The sequence below is a fragment of the Salvia miltiorrhiza genome, chromosome 4 (assembly GCF_028751815.1).
Source record: "Salvia miltiorrhiza cultivar Shanhuang (shh) chromosome 4, IMPLAD_Smil_shh, whole genome shotgun sequence".
In the NCBI taxonomy this organism is placed as follows: Eukaryota; Viridiplantae; Streptophyta; class Magnoliopsida; order Lamiales; family Lamiaceae; genus Salvia; species Salvia miltiorrhiza.
Genome location: NC_080390.1, coordinates 41558958 through 41580203, shown reverse-complemented (window position 1 = coordinate 41580203; position 21246 = coordinate 41558958). Strand labels below are relative to the sequence as shown.

The 21246-nt window shown below is 34.8% G+C and overlaps 3 protein-coding genes across 3 annotated transcripts; 1 reads left to right on the top strand and 2 right to left on the bottom strand.

Moving 5' to 3' along the window:
• The first annotated feature begins 1882 nt into the window (after nt 1-1882).
• Nucleotides 1883-8703, top strand: LOC131021731 (protein HEAT INTOLERANT 4-like). The gene is made up of 14 exons (XM_057951008.1): nt 1883-2259; nt 2552-2590; nt 2698-2751; nt 2931-2994; nt 3183-3241; nt 3905-4029; nt 4113-4175; nt 4911-4969; nt 6420-6499; nt 6640-6678; nt 6819-6881; nt 6985-7032; nt 7119-7247; nt 8201-8703. Exons 1-14 carry the CDS (start codon nt 2026-2028, stop codon nt 8246-8248), a joined length of 1104 nt encoding a protein of 367 aa, XP_057806991.1. The 5' UTR covers nt 1883-2025; the 3' UTR covers nt 8249-8703.
• Nucleotides 8704-11305: 2602 nt separating this feature from the next.
• On the bottom strand, nt 11306-16309 carry LOC131021730 (protein CPR-5-like). The gene is made up of 5 exons (XM_057951007.1): nt 15919-16309; nt 14446-14502; nt 14126-14161; nt 13157-14017; nt 11306-12066 (listed from the first exon to the last, which is right to left on the bottom strand). Exons 1-5 carry the CDS (start codon nt 16261-16263, stop codon nt 11545-11547), a joined length of 1821 nt encoding a protein of 606 aa, XP_057806990.1. The 5' UTR covers nt 16264-16309; the 3' UTR covers nt 11306-11544.
• A 2049-nt stretch (nt 16310-18358) lies between these two features.
• LOC131021728 (nuclear transcription factor Y subunit B-3-like) lies at nt 18359-19081 on the bottom strand. The gene has a single exon (XM_057951006.1). It carries the CDS (start codon nt 18931-18933, stop codon nt 18538-18540), a length of 396 nt encoding a protein of 131 aa, XP_057806989.1. The 5' UTR covers nt 18934-19081; the 3' UTR covers nt 18359-18537.
• Nucleotides 19082-21246: the final 2165 nt, after the last annotated feature.

The following is a 21246-nucleotide window of genomic DNA, read 5'->3' as shown; positions in this document are numbered from 1 at the left end:
AAACCCCCGCCGACCATCCTCAGATCTAGCCGTTGACGCCGCCGAGAGAGGCCAGAGTCCAGAGTCCAGAGGTCTTAAGGCGGCGGCGGATCTGAAGGCCGGATTTTCAGATTTGGAGGCAGCGGCGCCGTGGCTGGGGAAACGAGCGGCGGTGGTGTGTGTTCTGAGGAGGAAGAGGACGAGCCCTAGATCCTTCATTCTCTCTTCCTATTTCCGATCTACGCCTCGCCGCCGTAAACCACGCCACCTCAGATCTAGGCGGCGGCAACGACCATGGGGGTGGCGAGAGGGAGAGAGTAGAGGCGAGGGACATGGAGTTCAGGGGTGGGGCGAGAGGGAGAGAGAGCAGAGGCCAGGGAGAGGGAGGTCGGGGGCGGCGATCGACGCCGGTGTTGGTGTCGTCCACTTTTCGCCGGAGAAGAAGAGAGAAGGGGAAGGGGAGTTCGCTGCAACGTTGAAGTAGAGAGAGAAAGAGACGAAATGATTGTCTTAACTTAATAATGCTCATAGGTTAGATTAAAGAATGATTAAAACTGAAGTTTAATGGGCTTAGTTAAGCCCAAATATTTCCTTATTTGGAAAGTGGCCACTTTTAGTGGGACAGACTAAAAAGGAAAGATGGCCAATTTTAATACTCCCTTCGTCCCATTAAAGTTGGCCACATTTCCTTTTTGGGCGTCCCACTAAAGTTGGCTACTTTCCTTTTTGGGTAAAAATTACACCAAATTAAACTCTATAATTAAGTCAACTAATCTACACCTATTAACCTAACCTATCCTCACTCATATTTCTCTCTCTCACACCGCACCTCCCTCTCGCCTCTCTCTCTTATTCTCCGCCGCCGCCTCTCCCTCTCTCCCCCTCTGTTCTTCTTCGGCGGACGCAACCCCCATGGCCGCCGCCCCCGCCCCCAACCTCTCTTGCCTCTGCTCTCCCCCTCTCTCTCTCTCTCTCGTCGTCTCCGGTGAGCAAGAGTTCCGATTCGCGCGATTTAGGGGTGGTTCGCCCAGATCTGAGGTGGCGCGACCCCATGGCCGTCGTCCCTCTGTCTGCACCGCGACCCCATGGCCGCCGCCTCTCTGGTCTGCGCCGCGACCACCGCCGACCCTTTCCCCTCTCTGAGGGTGGCGGCGGTTCAGAAAGGAGTACGCGGCGGCGGCGGCGTCTGGTTTTGGGGCGAGAAACAGGGCTGGAAATCTAAGCCTGGCCGCGATTTGGGGGCCTAGGGCTCCAGTTGGAGTGAGCGGCGGAAAATCGAGACATGGGGCCGTTGAACATCGAAGTCAGGGAGGGTTAGCGGCGGTGGGACGACCGCCGGCGCCGTTTGGTTTTGATTGGGGTTTGATTTGGTTTTGAGGAAATTGGGGTCTGATTTGGTTTTGGTTTTTGATTTTTTTGGTGACAAACGAATTCGCATAGCCAGAAAATTTGGGGCGGTTGTCGTCGGCGGCGACGGCGCCGGCGACCCCGTCGGCCGGAAAATGGGGAAGAAGATACAGTTTAGATTAAAGAAAGACTTAACTATCTCTTTAATTTTGTTGGACCACATTTAATCTCCACTAACTATCTCTTTCTTAATTTCCGTGCCGAAAAGAATGTAGACGACTTTAATGGGACGGAGGGAGTAGGACGGAGGGAGTATTTATACATAACTTATTTTATATAATAATATAAATTAATTTTATGTCGAATTTGGACGGTTTGAGGCGAGTAATTTATAAATCAAATACTAGAAAGTTACAATAGTCGATTAGTACGTCTGAAAGCCAAAGTGGTACCCAGCAGTTATAATTGGCGTGTTGGTACAGCAGGAGAAGTCGCGTAACATCCACGCGCGTGCTTTGTACGCTGACACGCTCACATATAAATGCTGTACTGATTTTATTTCAATCCACCTGTTTCCGCCATCTCATTTTGCATCTCTCAAATTCAAATTTCGGGTGTCCTCTTTGAAAACCCTAGAGCTCTCCATCCCTCTCCCGCTCTCTCTTTCTCTCTCTACATTCCAGGCTACCTACAGAGGCGATGAGGAAGGGAACCAAGCGTAAGGCAACGCACAAGGAGCCTAAGACCAAGCCTGCAGAGGATCAGAAAAACGAGCCTAGCCAATCGCCAGCTCAAGAGACCAACTCGGAGGAGCCCAGCCGCAATGCTGAGCCAGAGCCGACCAAAGGAGCAGCTGGAAAGGACAGACGGAAGCGAGCTAAGGTTGAAAAGCCGGAAACCGCGACTGAGTATTTCCCCGAGAAGCGCAATTTGGTACGTTTTCAGTTTCGGCATAGGATTTTGAATTGCTTCTTGCTAATCTTTTCTTGCGTATGTTGTGTTAACATGAAATTTTCGCTTGAAACTGTGCTTCTGGTAACGGATCGTTCAGCTAGTTTTCTATCAAGAATCAAGATATAATGTCTACATTGTTGCTTCTTTTAATGTGACTTGGTTTGTCTCAATAAGCTGAGATGCGTTCTCCTCTGTCATTATGTAGTTTGAAGATATTTATACAAGTCTTTACATTGGTTAATGTTTTTATGTGCTACCATGTGTTGTGCAGGAGGATCTCTGGCTGCAGGTTTTTCCGGTGGGCACAGAGGTACGAATATGATTCTCTCTAGTTTTAGCTATCATTTCTCTCTCTCATATTATTTTGATGATAATGAATTTGATTTCCTTTCTTTTACGTAATTTTTTAATTGACAGTGGGATCAGTTGGACACGGTGTATGAGTACAAGTGGAACTTCTCTAATTTGGAAGTGAGTATCCAATAACTTTTACAGTCTAACTCTTTAACATGTGAAGGTTTTTGTTGATTTGGTCCTTATGAGATCTTTCTCTGGTGACAAAATTTTAATGCACTGAGAGCAAATATTATGACTCGAGCTAAGCAAGTTATGGAATTGTAAGTTTGGTATTACTTGTGTTGATGTGGCAGGAAGCTCTTGAAGAAGGGGGAGAGTTACATAATAAGAAGGTCTATCTATTCGGCTGTACAGAGCGTAAGTAGTGCAAGAACATAAATCTTCCAATTTTTTGTTGGCCACAAATAAAGCTTGTGCTTCCTGGAGAATATGGAGGTTTACATGATGATACTAATTAATTCTCTCTATGGTTTCTTAGTATTTGGGGGTCTCATAATTCTCTTGCTAGGATTTCTCCATGCTATCCTGACTATTTATCTCTGCAGCTCAATTGGTTCCTTACAAAGATCAATCAAAAGTTACAATGATACCTGTTGTGGTTGCTGTAAGCCCCAATACTTTTCTCTGCACCTTTGACATTTTAATTTTATGTGTTTTTCATTTTTTCTCAGTTGATTGTACTGTTTTACTGATGACACCCATTGAAATTGGACATTAGTGAATCAATTATATTCTTGAAAATGATCTACTTCCTAGACAAACTATGTAATGGTAGATTATTTCTGCTTTTGCACTCTTCTCTGCAATAATACAACCTTAATATATTGTTTAAAATTCACCAATAATTGTACATCTATTCTCTATATTATAGTTTTCCTGATATGCCTTTTCTTTGATTTCGGCTTCTAATGAGAGGGACTTGTGGTGTTTCATGTGATATTGGTCATCGCAGATATCTTTGTTCACTCCACTAACTATATCTTAAACTTGTAGCTTTATGTGTTTATGGTTATCATAAATTCTCTAATTCTAAGTTTGTGAAATTTCTAATATTTTTATGCGAACGATCTCAATGCTACTAGAAAATGGTTCTTCTTCATTGGCTCAATTTGATGATCTTTGTTCCATCTCCCTTCATACATGATGGAATATTAGGCTTTGTTGATACATTCCTAGCCCTATTGCAAATTATACACAATTATACCCATTCGTGGTTCTAATTACTATTGAAATTTTTACTGATTCATGGATATGTTCAAATGAATAGGTGGTATCACCTTTCCCTCCATCTGACAAAATTGGTATCAAATCAGTTCAGAGGGAGACTGAAGAAATTGTGCCTATGAAGCGGATGAAAATGGATTGGGTCCCTTATATACCTCTTGAGAAAAGGTATCAGATTTTCCTTTTAAATTTTCTCCTGCTGATTTTGTCTGTCATATTGTTGACAACTTTTCCTTTTCATTTACTCATAGGGAATCTCAAGTTGAAAGACTTAAAAACTCTCAAATTTTCATCTTGAGCTGTAATCAAAGGAGGTAACCTTTGCCTTTTCTCCTGTTTTTTTTTTTGGATTTCATGAACTTTTGCCTAACTATAATTTTTTATGGTGAGGGATTTGTGTATTTATTTTTGTGGTTTGCTATGTGTTTGTCTCAATAGTTAAATTTTTTTATGTCTCAGCAGTTTAAGATCATCTCTGCCTGCATCGTTTGCTGTATAATCATTTTTTCTTTTCTTATATGGACATCTAGGTTTATTCAATGATTTGAATATCAGATTTTTACTTATCTACATCATCTACCATGTTTAGTAATTCTAACTAGTGTAATAATTTTTTGCAATATAATTTATACTCATTAAACTTCCATGAATGAACATGGACACCATAACAGGGGAAAATCTTGACTCAACTTAGATATTTTCTCTTCAAAGCACCAATTGTTTCTTCAATAGTTATTGATATGTTTTAATTACCTTTTCACCACTTGTACTTGGATTTAAGTGTCTAAAAAGACAACTTGCAAGTTTTACTTGTTTATATATAATTCTCCTTATGTTTAACTGTTTAATACCCCCAGAAAAAGAATGAAGAATTAGCTACTTGGTATTGCTCTTGTTTTGACTTCCTTTCAGTGTAGTGGATTTTTATATACAAATGGGTAAGGTGATTTATTTTTCTGAAGTTGATGAGGATGCAATGCATGGTTGGGGAGGATCGAGGCCTCATTGATCTTATAACACTTATGTCCACGAGTTGCTTCTTCTTGCAGGGCTGGTCTAAGACATCTGAAGATAGAGCGTGTAAAGAAGTTCGAGTACTGCCTACCTTGTGAGTGAAAATGCTATATTTCCTGAAGGATTTCTATTGATTCATTCATTATTGTCCTTCCAATTCTTGCAATTTCTGGGTCTAAAGGAATTTTTATATGATTGATTTTCAGTATAGTGCTAGTTCATTCTTGTGAAATGTATGCATTTTTCAAGCCTTTTTGTGTACCACTTTATCTGAAATCCCTGTCAGAGCCCATCAGAGCTTAGAGGTATTATCATGATCGCAGTAATGGGAATCTGTGGATTCTGGTTATCTATGTGAATTTTAATTTGATAGATAACACTTTAATAGTTAAATGATTGGTTTTGATGATACAAATGAGTTAGTGCTATATGATATTGTTTAGCATTACTGGTCTGATAGGAGATATATTCACCAAATATTACCTGACGGTTATGAAATTCAGGAGGGGCTAATGGTTATGACATATTACCTGACTGTCTTAACAGCACTAGGGTTGTAGCCTAACTTGCCCGAGAAGGTTACCGTTACTGTTGAACTCCTGGTTTCTGGCAGTTCACTTAAAAATTTGCTTGTAGATTTTCAAGTTTTATAGATAGTATTATGCTATTAATTTATTTGATGATTTTGAACTAAAAGGAGTGAAAAAAAGTAAGAATTCGGGAAAAATAATGTGTATCATTCAAATTTGATATATATAGTTCAAAATTGCTTACAATCTTTCAAAAAGTAACTTATAATTACACATTTATGACTTGGAAAACCATAAAAAAATTAAAATATAAGAAAAATACAAAACCAAAACACCTGTGGTTTAACTTGCTGCTGGTTAGCCGATTATAAAAGTCCAATTGTATCTGAACTGAAAATTTACAGTTTCAGTTACGACCAACTGCTAAGCGCTAGTTACGGTTGGTCAAAGGTTTGGTTGACAGTTTTACCCTGTTTCCCATATGTTGAGCACGTCTAGCTAAGAAGATGAAAATTGTAATAATGATTTGTCCTTTTTGGACTCCATTTGGCAATCAATATTTTACGGTTTCCTGCTATTATGAAATGCTGCTAAAGTTATTGTGTGATGAATATTGTGTATGTCGTGAGAGAAAAGATCTCTGATATTGTACCTTAGCTACTAGCCCTGTTCTTCTGTAAATCTGGTATTTGATTATATTTATATGCGTTGCTCTACTTGGCTTATACTCTCCTTTCTTGCTTAATGGAGTATGTTATGGGGTCCTATTCCATGAACCTTTTTTATTATTATATTGTTGGGTCTTTAAGAATAGTTTATTCATTGCGTGTGCTGATCAATTATCTTCCACCTATGTTCCATCCACATTAGGCGCAGTTGAGCCAGTTTCATACATTACTTGAGCATAACTTGTGAACACTGGGTTTATTAACTTCTTAATGTTTTATGAATATCTTTGAATATTTTCCTGATTGCCCAGATAGGGTTCTGACATATCCCCTCATCTTTTCACAGACTTTTATGATCCCCTTCAGGAAGATGAACTAGAGCAGAGCACAGTGGTTGACCTTTTATTTCCTATTGATCCCAAGCCGGTAAGGCTGTACCTGTTATTTTATCCTACTTATACAAAAAGCCGCTCTTGAGATTGGGCCAAGGGTTTTACCTGTTTGTACTGAATTTAGAAAACATTTGGGTCACGTGAATGCAAACCTTACTTCTACTGCACCTCCAGGTTTTCTGCGAGTTTGATTGGGAACTTGATGAGCTAGAGGTACTCTTGCAAATTATGTTAATGAGTTAATATTTAATGTTACATAATTGATACTATGAATTTTTAACTTGCATGCATAGCTTTGTCTAGCATATCTATCTATGAAATACTACTAATGAAGTTATGTAATAAATTATCAGGAATTCACTGATAAGCTGATTGAGGAAGAGGAGTTACCTGCTGATCAAAAAGAGCCCTTCAAGGTGGGTTATCGCTGATGATTGTGCATGTTGCTTACATCACCAATCCTTTATTATTCTTTTTCCTATCTTCTAGTGTCTACTTAACCCATTTTTTCTACCTCAGGACTATGTGAAGGAGAAAGTCCGTGAAGCAAAAAAAGCTAATCGTGAGGTACTTTCTAAACAAGTCCAGTGTAATAAGTTTCTTATCATTTTTTTGTGTGATTCATGCCTGTTGACTGCACTTTTTCTCTGTAGGCAAGGGAAGCCCGTAGAAAGGCACGGGAGGAAATGAGCCAACAATCAAGGGCTGCGTTTGAGAATATGAAATTCTACAAATTTTATCCAGTACCTACACCCGACACTCCAGATGTATCCAGTGTAAAGGTGAGTATATCCTCATTCTTAATATATTTGCAGAAGCCTTATGGGAAGTTTTAATTTGGCCTTTATGCCCTTGTTTTTCCAATATTATTTCCTTGGCTAAGAGAAAAGTCAAAAGATAATGTTCTGCACAATTTCCTGTGTATATTGCCTCCTGAACCTCAACATTTTCACCTTTCTTCTATATTTGAAAGATGAACTGTAAAGTGTTAATCATGCTGCTGAACTCTTGGAGGAGCATTTCTGATAATTAGCATTATTATTATTGCATACTTTCCCTATATGTACACTGTAGACCTTTTTATGGTGATGGTTAAACTAAATGACCATTGTGTGAAGTATTTGTTAGTACAAAACTTTGGACAAAAGCATATCGCATGGGAAATTTTAGTAACTATATGGATAAAGGTAGTATTTATAGGAAAATTGAGTTCCGGTCTAACTTAATTTTTCGTGTGAGTGTTTTTTAAATATTTGTTCAACCTCAAATGTAAGTTGTATCATAACTAATTTCTATTGTATAGTTATCCCTGCTTAGGAATGCTTCCCCTGGCAGGATTGCAATGCTATTATTGCCAATCTTTTTCTTTAATTTTTATAAGCTCAATTATGCAAATACAGAACCCAATATACTTTAAGGGGGCGTTTACTTTTCACAATTGATACGATGCACAGTTGAGTTTTTATATTTTCATTACTAGGATATCTCCAATCCCATCCTTTCAATGGGATATGAATCAAGCAAAAATTAGTTAAAATTATTAAGTGCCTTAGGGTATCCCAAAGTTTCAATCCATCTTAGTAAACAATGGATTAGCCTTACTATTTTTATGTATCAAGGCTCATCCTCCCCCCTATAAAGACCAATTGTTAACATGTTTTAGTTACATCATTATGTTTCTTTCAGTGTATGAGCTAGGAACTGACCATTTGCTTGCTTTTTTCTTCCTCTGCAGTCTCCGTTCATTAATAGATACTACGGGAAGGCTCACAAGGTTATATGACATGCAGCTGATTATTTTTCTACGGAAGGGAGCAACACTTGGTTGATGCTCGTTGTCAGTGTGCTCGATGGAAGTAAGCTCAGAAATTTTTAGAATTTTCCAATGCCTTGACTATTCATTGAGGGCGGGGTTCAGAATTTTGTCCTTAAAAAAGTGTAACTTGTATAAGTGAAAAAGACTAGGGAAAATGCGGATCAAACAGCCAACTTGATCTTCGCGGCACACCTATTTCTGTATCGATACGAGACGAGACATCAATTTACCTGCAAGTTAATTGATTATGAAAGTTGTAAAACCCCTTGCGTAATTTTTGACACAGTTGGCAGCCAATGTAATTTTTGGTATTCCTGTGTAGTAAATTGAGTTGAGTGATGGGTTGTTGTAGTGTAACGAGAAAGAGGTGTAGTTGAAATTGACATTCCTTGAAGAGTTATAGTTTCTGTTGCTTCCTTCCATGTTTGGTTTTGGTCTCTATAGAAAAATTCAATGCGAGATGAATCAACGTAGCGGCGGGTGATCGAGGGATGCAACAGAGGATGAAATGAATAGCCAAACCTGATTGCTATTTTCAGCTTAACTACACTTTTTCCTTATTTTGAAAAGCCTTCTTGGAAGGCAAATTTGATAAAAGACCTCTCTAATTTTGGAAGTCCTCTTGATGAGATAACTTGTCTCTATGGTGTTTTGATTATAGTGTAAAACCCCCAGTTTGGAACTTGAAATTCATGTTCAAAATTTCCCCTTAATTTATATCGCGTTAAGATATTTATATATGCATGAGATGAATATAAATTATCAATTACATAACATTCTCTTCCCTCTTAAATAAAAACACAATTCATAACTGAATATTTTGTCACAAACTATTTATTAATTACTTAATAAATTAACTTGGTGGATCTCTTTCTTCAATTTATGCACATCTTTCAATATTTTTTCAAAACTCATGCTCTCTCATTCACACTTACACTACAAAAAATAAATGGTGTTGTAAACACCGATTTTTAATCGATGGTGTCGTAACTTGTAGTGCTATAAAGGTATCAAAAAAGATATTAATAGATATTGGTTAAAAATCGATTTCATAGATATGTACGACACCAATTTTTAACCGGTGTCTATTAGCGCCTTTTTTAATTGGTGCCGTAGGTATCTACAACACCGCTTGAAAAATGCGCTAATAGACACCGATTAAAAACTGGTGTCGTATATATTACTATAAAACCAATTTTAACTAGTATCGTAGGCATATATTGTTTTAAATGCGGTGTTGTAGGTACCTACAAAACCGATTTTTAACCAATCTTATAGGTACAATTGACATAAGTTTTTATTGCTATTTTGAGTCCCTACAACAATAATTTTTTAATAAAATAAAATTTAATTAATAACATAAATAATACACAACGTATGTCGAAAATATGCATTATCATAATCAACATTGATTAGGAAACTTATAAAAAATACCACCTTTTAAAAGTGATATGTTTTTTAGCCCCTCTTTAAAAATAACTCTTTTGTATACCAAAATGAATTAAAAGACTAAAATACTCTTTACTATCCCCACCACTTTAATTTTCGCGCAACATTACACGTGCCCACGATCATGATCACGATGGTGGACACGATCGTGCCACGATCATGATCACGATCACGATCGTGCCCACGATTATGATGATGGACACGATCGTGCCCACGATCATGATCACGATGGTGTTCATCGTGTCCACGATGGTGGACACGATCATGCTCATCGTGCCCACGATGGTGGACATGATCGTGCCCATCGTGTCCACGATTGTGGGCACGTGCCATGTTGCGCGAAAATTAAAGTGGTTAGGATCGTAAAGGGTATTTTAGTCTTTTAATTCATTTTGGTATACAAAAGAGTTGTTTTTAAAGAGGGGCTAAAAAACATATCATTTTTAAAATATGGTATTTAAAATCTTGAACCCCTTACAATAATCTAGAATGTCATTAAATAAGTTTCAAACATGTACCTAACAACTTCAAAATATAAAAAAGTTTCTAAATGCATATATATGCGAGTATTCATGCGACGAAACTCTTTCCTCACAAAATAATTATCGTTCCAAAGCAATTGATCCTCAACCAGTCTTTGGGTTTTTCAGCTCAACATGTCGAATTTCAAGTTCTTCCTCTAACAATAGTGCATAGCCACGCTGATGACCAAAAGCTTCACGAGGAACTCGGTTCCTTCCTATAACTTCTTAAAGCAAAGAGGAAATTAGGAATATATTTATAATACTGAAACAGTAAGGAAAAATCACTAACAATTGTATGAACTTCTTCATTATGATAAAATCTACCATGGAAATGGTCCTTAAGTATGAGTGTGTTGCCTCTGAGTATTTGCAGACAAGAAGCTAATGACTTGAAAAGCATACCAAGCTAAAACAGAAATAGACCAACAGAACTCTATAAAAACTGGATCAAGTCGAAGCTTGCAAACATGTCAAATTTGATGCTATGGACTCCAGTACAAAGCATAAAACATGACAAACAAATTGTAATAAACTTAGCCAATAATGGGGAATAGGAAATGAAGGGATAAGAGAAAGATGTTTAGAGAGAGGAAGGAAGTAGAGGATGAGTTTTTCATTCTGAATATATAGCTCTAATGTGATTTCTATCACAAGAAAGAATGCAACAAGAAGGTGGACGAACAAATATGGCAAAATGCCGTTGACAGTTCCAAACATGGATCAATTCGAGCATGTGAGATGTAATCGTGGACGGAGGGAGTATAAATTTTTGAAGCTTGTACGTGTGTCTATGCATGAACCGTAGTTGATTATTGTGTGGTAACTTAATTGTTGCATACATGAGCATATTAGAAAGTCTAAGTGGCATGCCCAATGGCCTAAGCATGTTTTTAATGAATCTAAGATTTGTAAGTAATTTCAACTTTCTAAAAAAAATCGAGAATAGGTTGACCTCAAGTCCAAGTTGGTTAAGCATGATTTTTGACAAGGGAACTTGTGTGTATTGCAAAAAATGTTTTTTCTCCATTTAATTAGAAATGTAAAAGTAACATAACGAAATTAGACTAAATAAAATTAGCATAAGGGATGAAACAGTACGTACAGGAAGCCAAGAAAATTCCACAACGCAGGTGGAAATCTTGTATACAATTAAATACCAAATCTACATTCCCTGAGTTACTTAAATAATCACAAACTATATGATACAATGATGGTAGTGAGATGAATATAGTAGGGCTAATCTACAACGAAAGGCTTTATGCTACTCTTGGAGCAAAGTATGAATCATCTTCAAAATGTCAAGAAATCTGTCCCCTGCGACGAAAAATGCTTAAACCACTCCAAAGGGCTCGCAAAGGGCATGAAACCACACAACAACGGGAGAAATAGCAGCGTAGCATAGAACAGCGACTTTCTCATCCAGTACGGAAACACATAATTGTGGTCGACCCTTTCAGCAACTAGGATAGGTCCATTGAGAACAGTATACAAAGTAGAATGGAAGATGTTGGAGAAGAAATGCAGCAAGCATAGGGCTTCCCAATAGACTAACCAATGATTTCCGCTGCCCCCTAACGTGTCAATGCAGAACTTCCCAGCATAACCACATCCCACCCCTAAGAGCAACAGTATGACAGTCACAGGCATTGTCTGATGAGAAGACGATGATCTCTGAATGAGTAAGAAGGCAATTGCCGCAATCATTATCACACCAAACAACATGCGACTGAATACTTGAATTTGACATCTCAATAGCTGCAGGCCTGAGTTGAAACTTGACACTGCATTTGGCATCCACCAAGATTTAGATTCCTGAAGAAGAAAAAAAAAAGATGTTGAGTAAAAATACACTGCTGAAACAGAGGCCATTCAAAATAATGGATCAAGTAATGTCACTTGAAGATAGCGATCATGATTAACAGAGATCAACATGTTTCACACCTCAAGCAAGTATAGTAAAAACTGAGTAACTTTAAATATCGACTACAAGTACTAGTAATGTTATGCCCAGTATCACATGCAAAGATGTTATATAATCTTTGGGCAGAACTCATCCCCAAATGCGAGAAGGTGGTCCAGTCGACATAAGCCCACATCGAAGCCCAATAATCAACCAGGATAATAAAATATGTAAGAACAAAGGAACTGCACAATGGTGGAGGCAAGAAAAATAGAGGAAACGAATAGGACAAATTAACAGGGTCAAAAAGCTGATGAACCAACACAAGTGTAATAACCGTGACCCTGCCACCATAGAAAGAAAAAAGGAAAAAAAAGAAAAAGGAAAAAAAAGAAAAAAGAAACCATATGACATCGTGTAGAGAAATTTAATGCATATCTACTAGCACCTTTGACATACAGTCCATTACTTAAAAATGACTCTTTGAAGTTGAATCTATAAGATGCATGTATAAATACATTAAGGTAGTTGGTAAAATCTTATGCCCATGCACTAGTAGTGGATTCCAAATACCATAAATTTGCACCAGTGTAGAATGGAATTTCGGGAAGTCACTTACAATTAAAGTTTAAAGTCAATTCAAAATCACCATGAAACACAATTTCGACAAATGTTCTTCAAACACACAAAGCATATCTGACATAGGTTACCAAACAAGCTCTTAATTTCCATCTACAAGACCTGTATAAGACATAGACTACTTGTTTCTGTTAGTGCTAGAACTCATTCGTGAAATCTAATTGTAATAAAGGAGAAACATAAGATGAAAAGGGATAAACATAACCCAATAAAAACAAGGTGGCAAGCTTTGATGACAACATAGATGTAAAACCAAATATTTAAATTTCAACATTTCTTGATGTTTTTCGTTTTTGTTTGGAGAGGGGGGGGGGGGGGGGCTATCACAATGAGATATATGCTTTGAGTAAGAATAGTTTGTACCATGTAGGGAGAGCAAGCTTCAATAGCTTCAACAATTCTTTGGTGTGAGTAGACGTATGTTCCATATCCAAGTGCAAACAACATGATGATTAGACCACCTACTAGAAAATCTAAGCACTTCTTGAGTAGCTCCACTTGTCTCGTGTCTTGTATCTCAGTTTTGAACTTTTCAGCTTTGAAAGAAGCCTTTGAGATACCCATTGATAATTTCCATCTCTCGAGAATATTGGCATTAGAATTCAGCTCTAATTGTCTTTCTTTAAGCTGCAACTTTTTCATGGTAAGACCAATTTCAAATGTCTTTAGCTCATTAGAGCGAGTCTGCTCCATGACTGATTTTTCGATCGTGCTTAGCATAGAAAATTGGTTTGGAGAAGCACAAGCTAACTGCTGCTCAGTTCGTTTATCATGCAGAATAAGCTGTTGACTTGTCATATTCATCTTCTCCTCCATTTCTGAGAGAGTATGGCATTGCCCATCAGCGCTAGTTCTGTGGGCATATGCCACCGGGCCATCTCCATTACTGGAAAGGCATGCCATATCTCCTATTCTAAAATGAGACGAGAGGTTGCTAGATTCAGAAGTACTATCCTGATATCCAGATACTTGCTGTCGTTTGGTGATATTTGCATGCACACATGATTCTTTCTCCGTAGCCTCAGGAGGACAAGCAGAATCCTTATATGTGTCACCACACGTCATATTGCTTGTCACTGAGCAAGAACACCCTACAAATCTTGCTCCTTGGAGTTTTTCACCATCATTTTGAGATGAACAACTGATTAACTGCAAAGTCGTCAGTGTACTCCGAAATGATGTCTCAAAGTTCGTCACCAAATTATTAAATTTATCCCCAAAAACCTGCTCCAGACAAACAACAGATTGAAAAAGAATAATTACTTACATAGGTTACAAGGGTTTGGAAAACAAAGTACAAGATAATGAATGCAAGGTTAAGACAAGACTTACGTTTCCTATAGATTCCCTCACGGCCAGACCACAAATCTGCAAGCAACACACAGTGAGCAACTTTATCAGATTTGCATACTCAGAACAGATAAAAGACTAAGATACGTAAAGACAACAAAAACTGTTAGATACTTTAACTCGTCAAATAATATGAATTGTTTCACCATATACCTCAGTAGGCATTCAGTCACTAAATTATAAGAGAATGCAAGTTTCAGATAACTTTAGTCCTTCACAAATGAGAAATATCTTTTATTATAAGAACAGACTCATAAATTAAGCATCTAACATATCATCATTAATAAGGGTAAAGATTGTACCGCAGACAGATAATCCACCGAAATCTTTTTGCCAGCTGCATTTTTCTTCTCCAAAACCTAAAAATAATATGCAACAAATACCACAGTAAAGATTGGGTTGGTTAGTTTTAATTGATTAATATATATAAACATACATAAAAAGATCATTTGATACATCCACAATCATGCATAATTCGATATATAATATAAACAAATACTCTTCTTAACTATGTGATTTTCAAAGGTACATGACCAATTGAACAAGTAAAGAAAAAATGTTATCATTTGATTTATACTTGTGATGGAAAAGACCTCCATAACATAAATCCAGACCACAATATTGCTTAAAACAAAGTGGACACTACCATCCCACCATCTCCACATAAGCAAAAAAAAAATAATAATAATAAAACAAGAAAAACGGGATAAGGGAATCGAATTACTATAAAGAAAAGACAACATGATAGCAAACAACAGCTACAACATCGGTTACCAATGTTAAGCTATTAATGGTATCATAGAAATTCATAGCTTTTTAAGAATAAATTTATATGGAGAAGGATACTTGTCACATATTTATGATGCCTAATATATGGTACGAGAAAAATAAAAACACCCCCAAGTAACTGAAAAATTACAGAAATGAACTGTCAACAAGTAAACTCATAACTTCTCCATAACAAAGATTTGACTTCTTACTTAAAGAAGAAAACTTTATCCACGGTATGACTCATCGGCAACTACAACGTGGACAAACAAAAGGCCTCATCGAACTTGGGCCCGCTCTGCTACCATATTAGAATTGAGCCCATCATCCCCTAAAAAGACCTTATAAAGGGGAGAAGGTACTCCAAACTTATATATTGGAGACGAGATCATTACCAAGTCGATGTGGGACAGAAAAGGATTGCTTCAACACCCCATAACCTAACCACTGCACATGTAAAATTCATTTAACTATTCAGCTGCGCTCTCAAATGACCAGAACTCTTCCACAAAATCATCAATGCACACAAAAGAAATCACCCCCAATCTTGAAAACATGTCAATAAATAGAAAATTTCACTCGTAAAAGTCAAAAGGTACTCTTTAACAGAAAATTTATATGCGTTTGGTTGAGTGATAAGGTATGATTGCTAAAATAATCCAACTTAATCAAATATTTAGTTTGTATGATTCTACCCATGATAAATAACTCGGGCCACACTCTAATCACTCTAATAATCCAATTGGATGACTCCAATCATATTAATCTTATCCACCAAACCAAATGTTGCCGTAATGTTCAAGATAAAGAAATGCATAAGTAGATACTTTAACTAACTGAAGTCACCTCTCATCCAAGTAACATATAAATTCCCATAAAGAGAAATCATTTCAATAAGCATTTTAAAATCAATACAAAAAAAAAAAAAAAAACTCAACTTTAAACCAACAAGACAAATAAAGAACAAAACTTGTTAGTCATTAAAAAAAAAAAAAATAAATAAATACCTGAGCGACTACAGCGGCAATCGACATTCCGAGAGGAAGGCCGAGGGCGTCAACATCACTCAGCCCGACATTTCTCGGGCCCGCTGTCAGCGGCCCGACGCGAATTCTTTTAGGATTTCTAGGAATCTTGATACCCTTTTTCGAATACGAGGCCGCAGAGCTACAATTACTCGAAGACTCTAATGATGCATTGTCCGAAACTACTGTCTGTTTCTTCTTATTAATCTTTCTTCTCGATGTTGGTTGCGGGGCGTCGATTGTGTGGCTGGTTGACATCATGACCGCCGGATCTTCGGCGGCACAGCTGTCCGGTGATGTGGCGTGGCGGTGGAGAGGGGCATCCATTGGAAACTATTGGGGGGTTTCTGATTTGAAATTCGGTCTAATAAAAATAAATACTACATTTGACAAGTTTGAATCATTTTGCAATATTTATAAAGTGCGAAATTTTCGTTTCAGGCCCTAGACTTCTTCATACCGTTATTTGTGGCCCATGTTTTATCCGTATTTGAATTTTGAGACGTTAAAGATTCTATTTTGAGCGCATTTATTTATTTATTTATTTTGATAAATTAATAAGATTTCGTGTTAATCTATATTAATATAAAAGAGCACTTTAACGGCTATTTTTTCCCGCCATAATTTAAAATTTAAAATTATAGTTAATTTTCAAATTTCAGTTATTAAAGTATGTTTTCACTTGCTGTTAATAGATATTCGACAGTTTTATCAAATATATATATAGGTATTCGGCAGTTTTCTTTCTTTTTTTCCAATTCAAAGCTTTTTTCTTCTTTCCTTTATTTTCTTTTATCTTTTACTTTTTTCTTTCTTTCTTTTTGAAAATCATATAATATGAGTAATAAATAAAATATTCAATATGCATATCAAATTAAAGAACATAAAATTAGCTTTAATTTGATATACAATAAATATAAGATAGATTTAAGATAATAAAAATATTGAAATTTAAAGTTTCAAATTAAATTATTTTCTCTCTCTTCTCTCTTATGTTACTTCTTTTTCTTTAATGATCTATTTTCATTTGATTTATTATATTTTGTTTCCGTTAGATCCTTAACTTATTTCTTTCTCATTTAGATATTATTTTATTTTTCATTTTCTTTTGTTTTTCGGTTTTATCCTCTTCTTTTTTTTGTGCATAGCATGTTTAAGTATAATTTCATAGATATATTTGTATTTTTTCTACGATTTTATATAAAATTTTAGACTTTTTAAAATTTAAAAATCATAAATAAAATTAAAATGAATAAATTATGGTAATTAATGCTAATTTTATCAAATAATTTTAATTAGTTATTTAATATATAATTATCATTACACTTTATATAAAATTAAAAATTTAATATTTCATATTTAAGTTATTTGATTAATTAATGTTGATTATTTTATTTTATTTTTGAAATATATTTAGTATTTGTTTATATTTTGGTTCTCTTTAACATTTACATTTATTTGTTTAAATATATTGTCTAATTTCGATGTTCGCCGTGCATCGCACGGACGGGCATACTAGTTGATTTCCAAAAATAACAATTATGTATCATTATATGAGCATTTATCAAGCGAACTATTTTGGTTCTTTAATAATTAAGCTTCTTAACTATTTATCCTTGTCCCTCTAAAAAAAATATTTATCCTTGTTGCACGAGGAATATTTTTTGAGCAATTGGTTGCTGATTTTTGTAGGAAATGATTAAAAATTATTGGAAATGATTATTTTGTGGCTCTATATATTGTAGAACGTTCAGCATTCTACTTTCAAGGGTTTTTTTAGTTTTCCTTTATCTTTTTTTTTAATAAATCGCATTTAATTAAAAATATATTGTAGAGTTTGAATTATTTTGTGCATTTATTTTGTGTAATTATTTTTCATGTTATTGATATATAAGACGTAGGATTTATCAATAATATCAAAATGTGAATGTAAAATCATTTATCAGTATTGTTCCTAAATCGAAAACAGTCGTATTTTTCAAGTGAAGTAACATTCACGAGTCATGACACAAAACATAATGAAAAGCTCTGTTTGTTTTCCTAATAGAGGCTGTTGGATTCATTAAGTTTCCATTGTACAAATATAAAAACTTTCATAGTATTTCGTTATATTAGTATGTTCAAACGATGGCCGTTAATTAATTAGATTATACATTAATAAAAATTGTCACAAATGATAATTATTTCGATATTTTGTGCGATCCCATATTAAATTTTTGATGTTGCATAGACAATAAGTTTCAGAAAAATCTCTTGTAATTTTCAGTCCCTGTAAAGCGTGAATAATGACTTGGAGTAATGCCTCTATCATCTTATTTATATAGAACAATTATTATCTTGATCATATTAGGTATTCTGATTCAATAATATTATATGTAATATGGAGTCGTATTATATAATGATATGAGTAACATTTCAGATAAAAAAGAAGCAACGATATTTATAAGTAAATAATTATGGGACATGAGATGGAATACGTACATATTGAATTGTTTACTTGGTACTTAAATCAAATCACTGAACTGAACATCAATTAAAACACAGTGAAGAGGTAATTTCTTTTTGTTCATCTGAATTAATATAGTGTTAATTTCTTACCACTCAACACCATGATGAAGTGGCGAATTCGATAACGACTCCTCCACCATCACTGCTAAAACCCTGCAAAAAACTAGGGTTTGCAGTAGCAATCTTGGTCTGATCATCAATAGGAGAAGAAGTGTCTCTGTAAGTGGTGAGATAATCCTTAAGGGGCTCAACATAGTTCTGGAATCCAAGAGTTGTCATGGCCCACAGCAGATCATCGCCATTGATGGTCTTCCTCTTCTCCCTCTGGCATTTATCAGAGGCCTCCCCCGTCACGAAGCTTATGAACTCCGACACGCATTCCAGCACTGTTTCTTTCGCTTCCTTTGAGATCTTGGCGTTGGGAGGGAGGGATTTCTTCATGATCCGGCTCACGTTCGCGATCGGTACCACCCTTTCTTGATCTTTCATCGCAAATACTAAATGGAATCGCAATTTCTTGGGCTTTTTAAGCTATCGGGGATCGGAGGGGACACAATAAATTAATATTATTAGTGGAAAGGCGGTTTTTGATGGTGACACAAATGGGAAATGTTTGCTGCAACTTGAATTTTTGTATCTCCAAATGGGACACAATAAATTACTATTAGGAGTGGTAAAAATTAAATGTATTGTACTAATATTAAAAGTGGTGTAAAAGTGAAAAATAAAGATAACTCAAGTATTTATAAGTGATGGGTGATAATCCAAATAGGTACAATTTTTTTTTGTGGACGTCTCAAACAAAAAAAAAAAAAAAATCTTTCATGGATGAATGAAGTATTATATAACTTCGTCTTTATGTTACATTTTATTGTTTGATATATGTATTTGATATTTAGATATTGATCATACATATAAGACGCGTTTATTTTACGTGATTGATAAGATGCATTATTGAGTATTTTTATCCTTAAAGTTAAGATTTCTCCAATCTCATTATTTTAATAGGATAAGAATGAAGCAAAATTAGATTAAATAATAAAAATAATCAAAAATTTTGAGATATCATAATTAGAATTTCAATCCATCAAAATAAACAAGAAATTTTACGTGAGTGGAGGATTTTATCTAATCTTGTCTCGATAAATATATCTATGTTATATTTGACCAACACACACATTACTATGCATCAGTGGTAGATCTATTCATCATACAGTTTTCCCAGATGAAGTTTTGATGAGGCTCGACTCTTTGTTTGAATTCTGCATTTTAAAGGGTTGTTAGATTATATATATATATATATATATATATATATATATAATTTTTTTTTGAAAAATGGTTGATACATATTCATTATAATTGACATTGTACGTACATATTAATGGCTCATCGTAAAATTTGAACTCAAAATTAAAGTAATTAAAAAAGATGTAAAGTTTCTTAAATTCCTTTTTTTTTTCCCTTGAGAATTTCTTGAATAAAAGTTCATACATGAATATTCGCATGCTAATACTAGATCAACTGAATTTTGATAATCTAGAGCTTTTTGAAATAAACTTTTATCATACTCCTCCGTCCCGGCTATCTTGAGACTTTTTTTTGGACACGAGAATTAAGAAAGTAATATTTTGTGTGTTGGTGAAAAAAATAAAAATGTGAATAAATTGTAAAACTTTTGCCAAATAAGGAAATGTCTGAAGATAGCTAGCTAGGTGGGACACTCAAAAAGGAAAGTGTCTCAAGATAGCTGTGGCAGATGGAGTATTTATGAAAACTATATAATCATCTTAATATTATATTGTCCATATATTTTAATGAATTCGATGTAAAAAATGATGAAGTAAAAAAAATTAAATCGTCACCTACAAAATTTGAATAAAATAAGTCCAAGTATTTATCGAATAAAATAAAATCATTTTGCATCTCTTAAATCATGAAGATTTATAATGGATTCATGACTTTGCTAATAAATTCATGATCACTAGCATTTACACCCCGTGAAATGCATGAGAAACATTTTTATAATTTTATATTTATATAAAACTGATATCAACTCAATTATATTATTTATAAATATAATAAAAAATTTAATTTTTACTATATTTGTGATGAATATTGAAAAAAAATTACAATTATAAAAATTGATTTTATGAAAAGACAAAAAAGTTATAAAAATGAAAATAAAAATAAAAAAAGAATTAAAAAATAGATTTATTCAAAAAAAAAAATCAGAGAGTGGAGAGATGTTTTTAAAATTTTAATCTTTAAATAAATGTAACTTTTACATTTTAAATCAAATATTTATATAAAATATAATAAATTAAAGATCTTATCGCGATCTTTAATTTTGATATGCATATTAAATGTTTTATGATTAGTTGAATTTTATAATTTTAGAAAGAAATAAAACAAAAGATAAGAAGATAAAGAAAAAGGAAAAAAAAAAGAAAAAAAAAGTAATTTACAAATAAACTTTCAATTTTATGATAATTTACCACAATTCTGAAATTGATTTCAAATTGAAAATTATATTTTTAATATATTATAGATTATAGACTTCCTTAATTTTCTTAGTTGGGGGAGGAGGGAACCTTATTTATATATTTTTCAGCCGAACGCATAAATAATGTATATTCTAAATACAAACGTTAAAACGGATTAATTGAATGTTGTATCTGACTACTATAATGAATTATAAAATAGAAGCAATTGTAGTTCAACTATATGAAAATCCACTGTACGTATGTGATTAAAAGTCTACCTTGTAGCTCAAAACCTTGCACAGATGTCTGCCAAATGGCA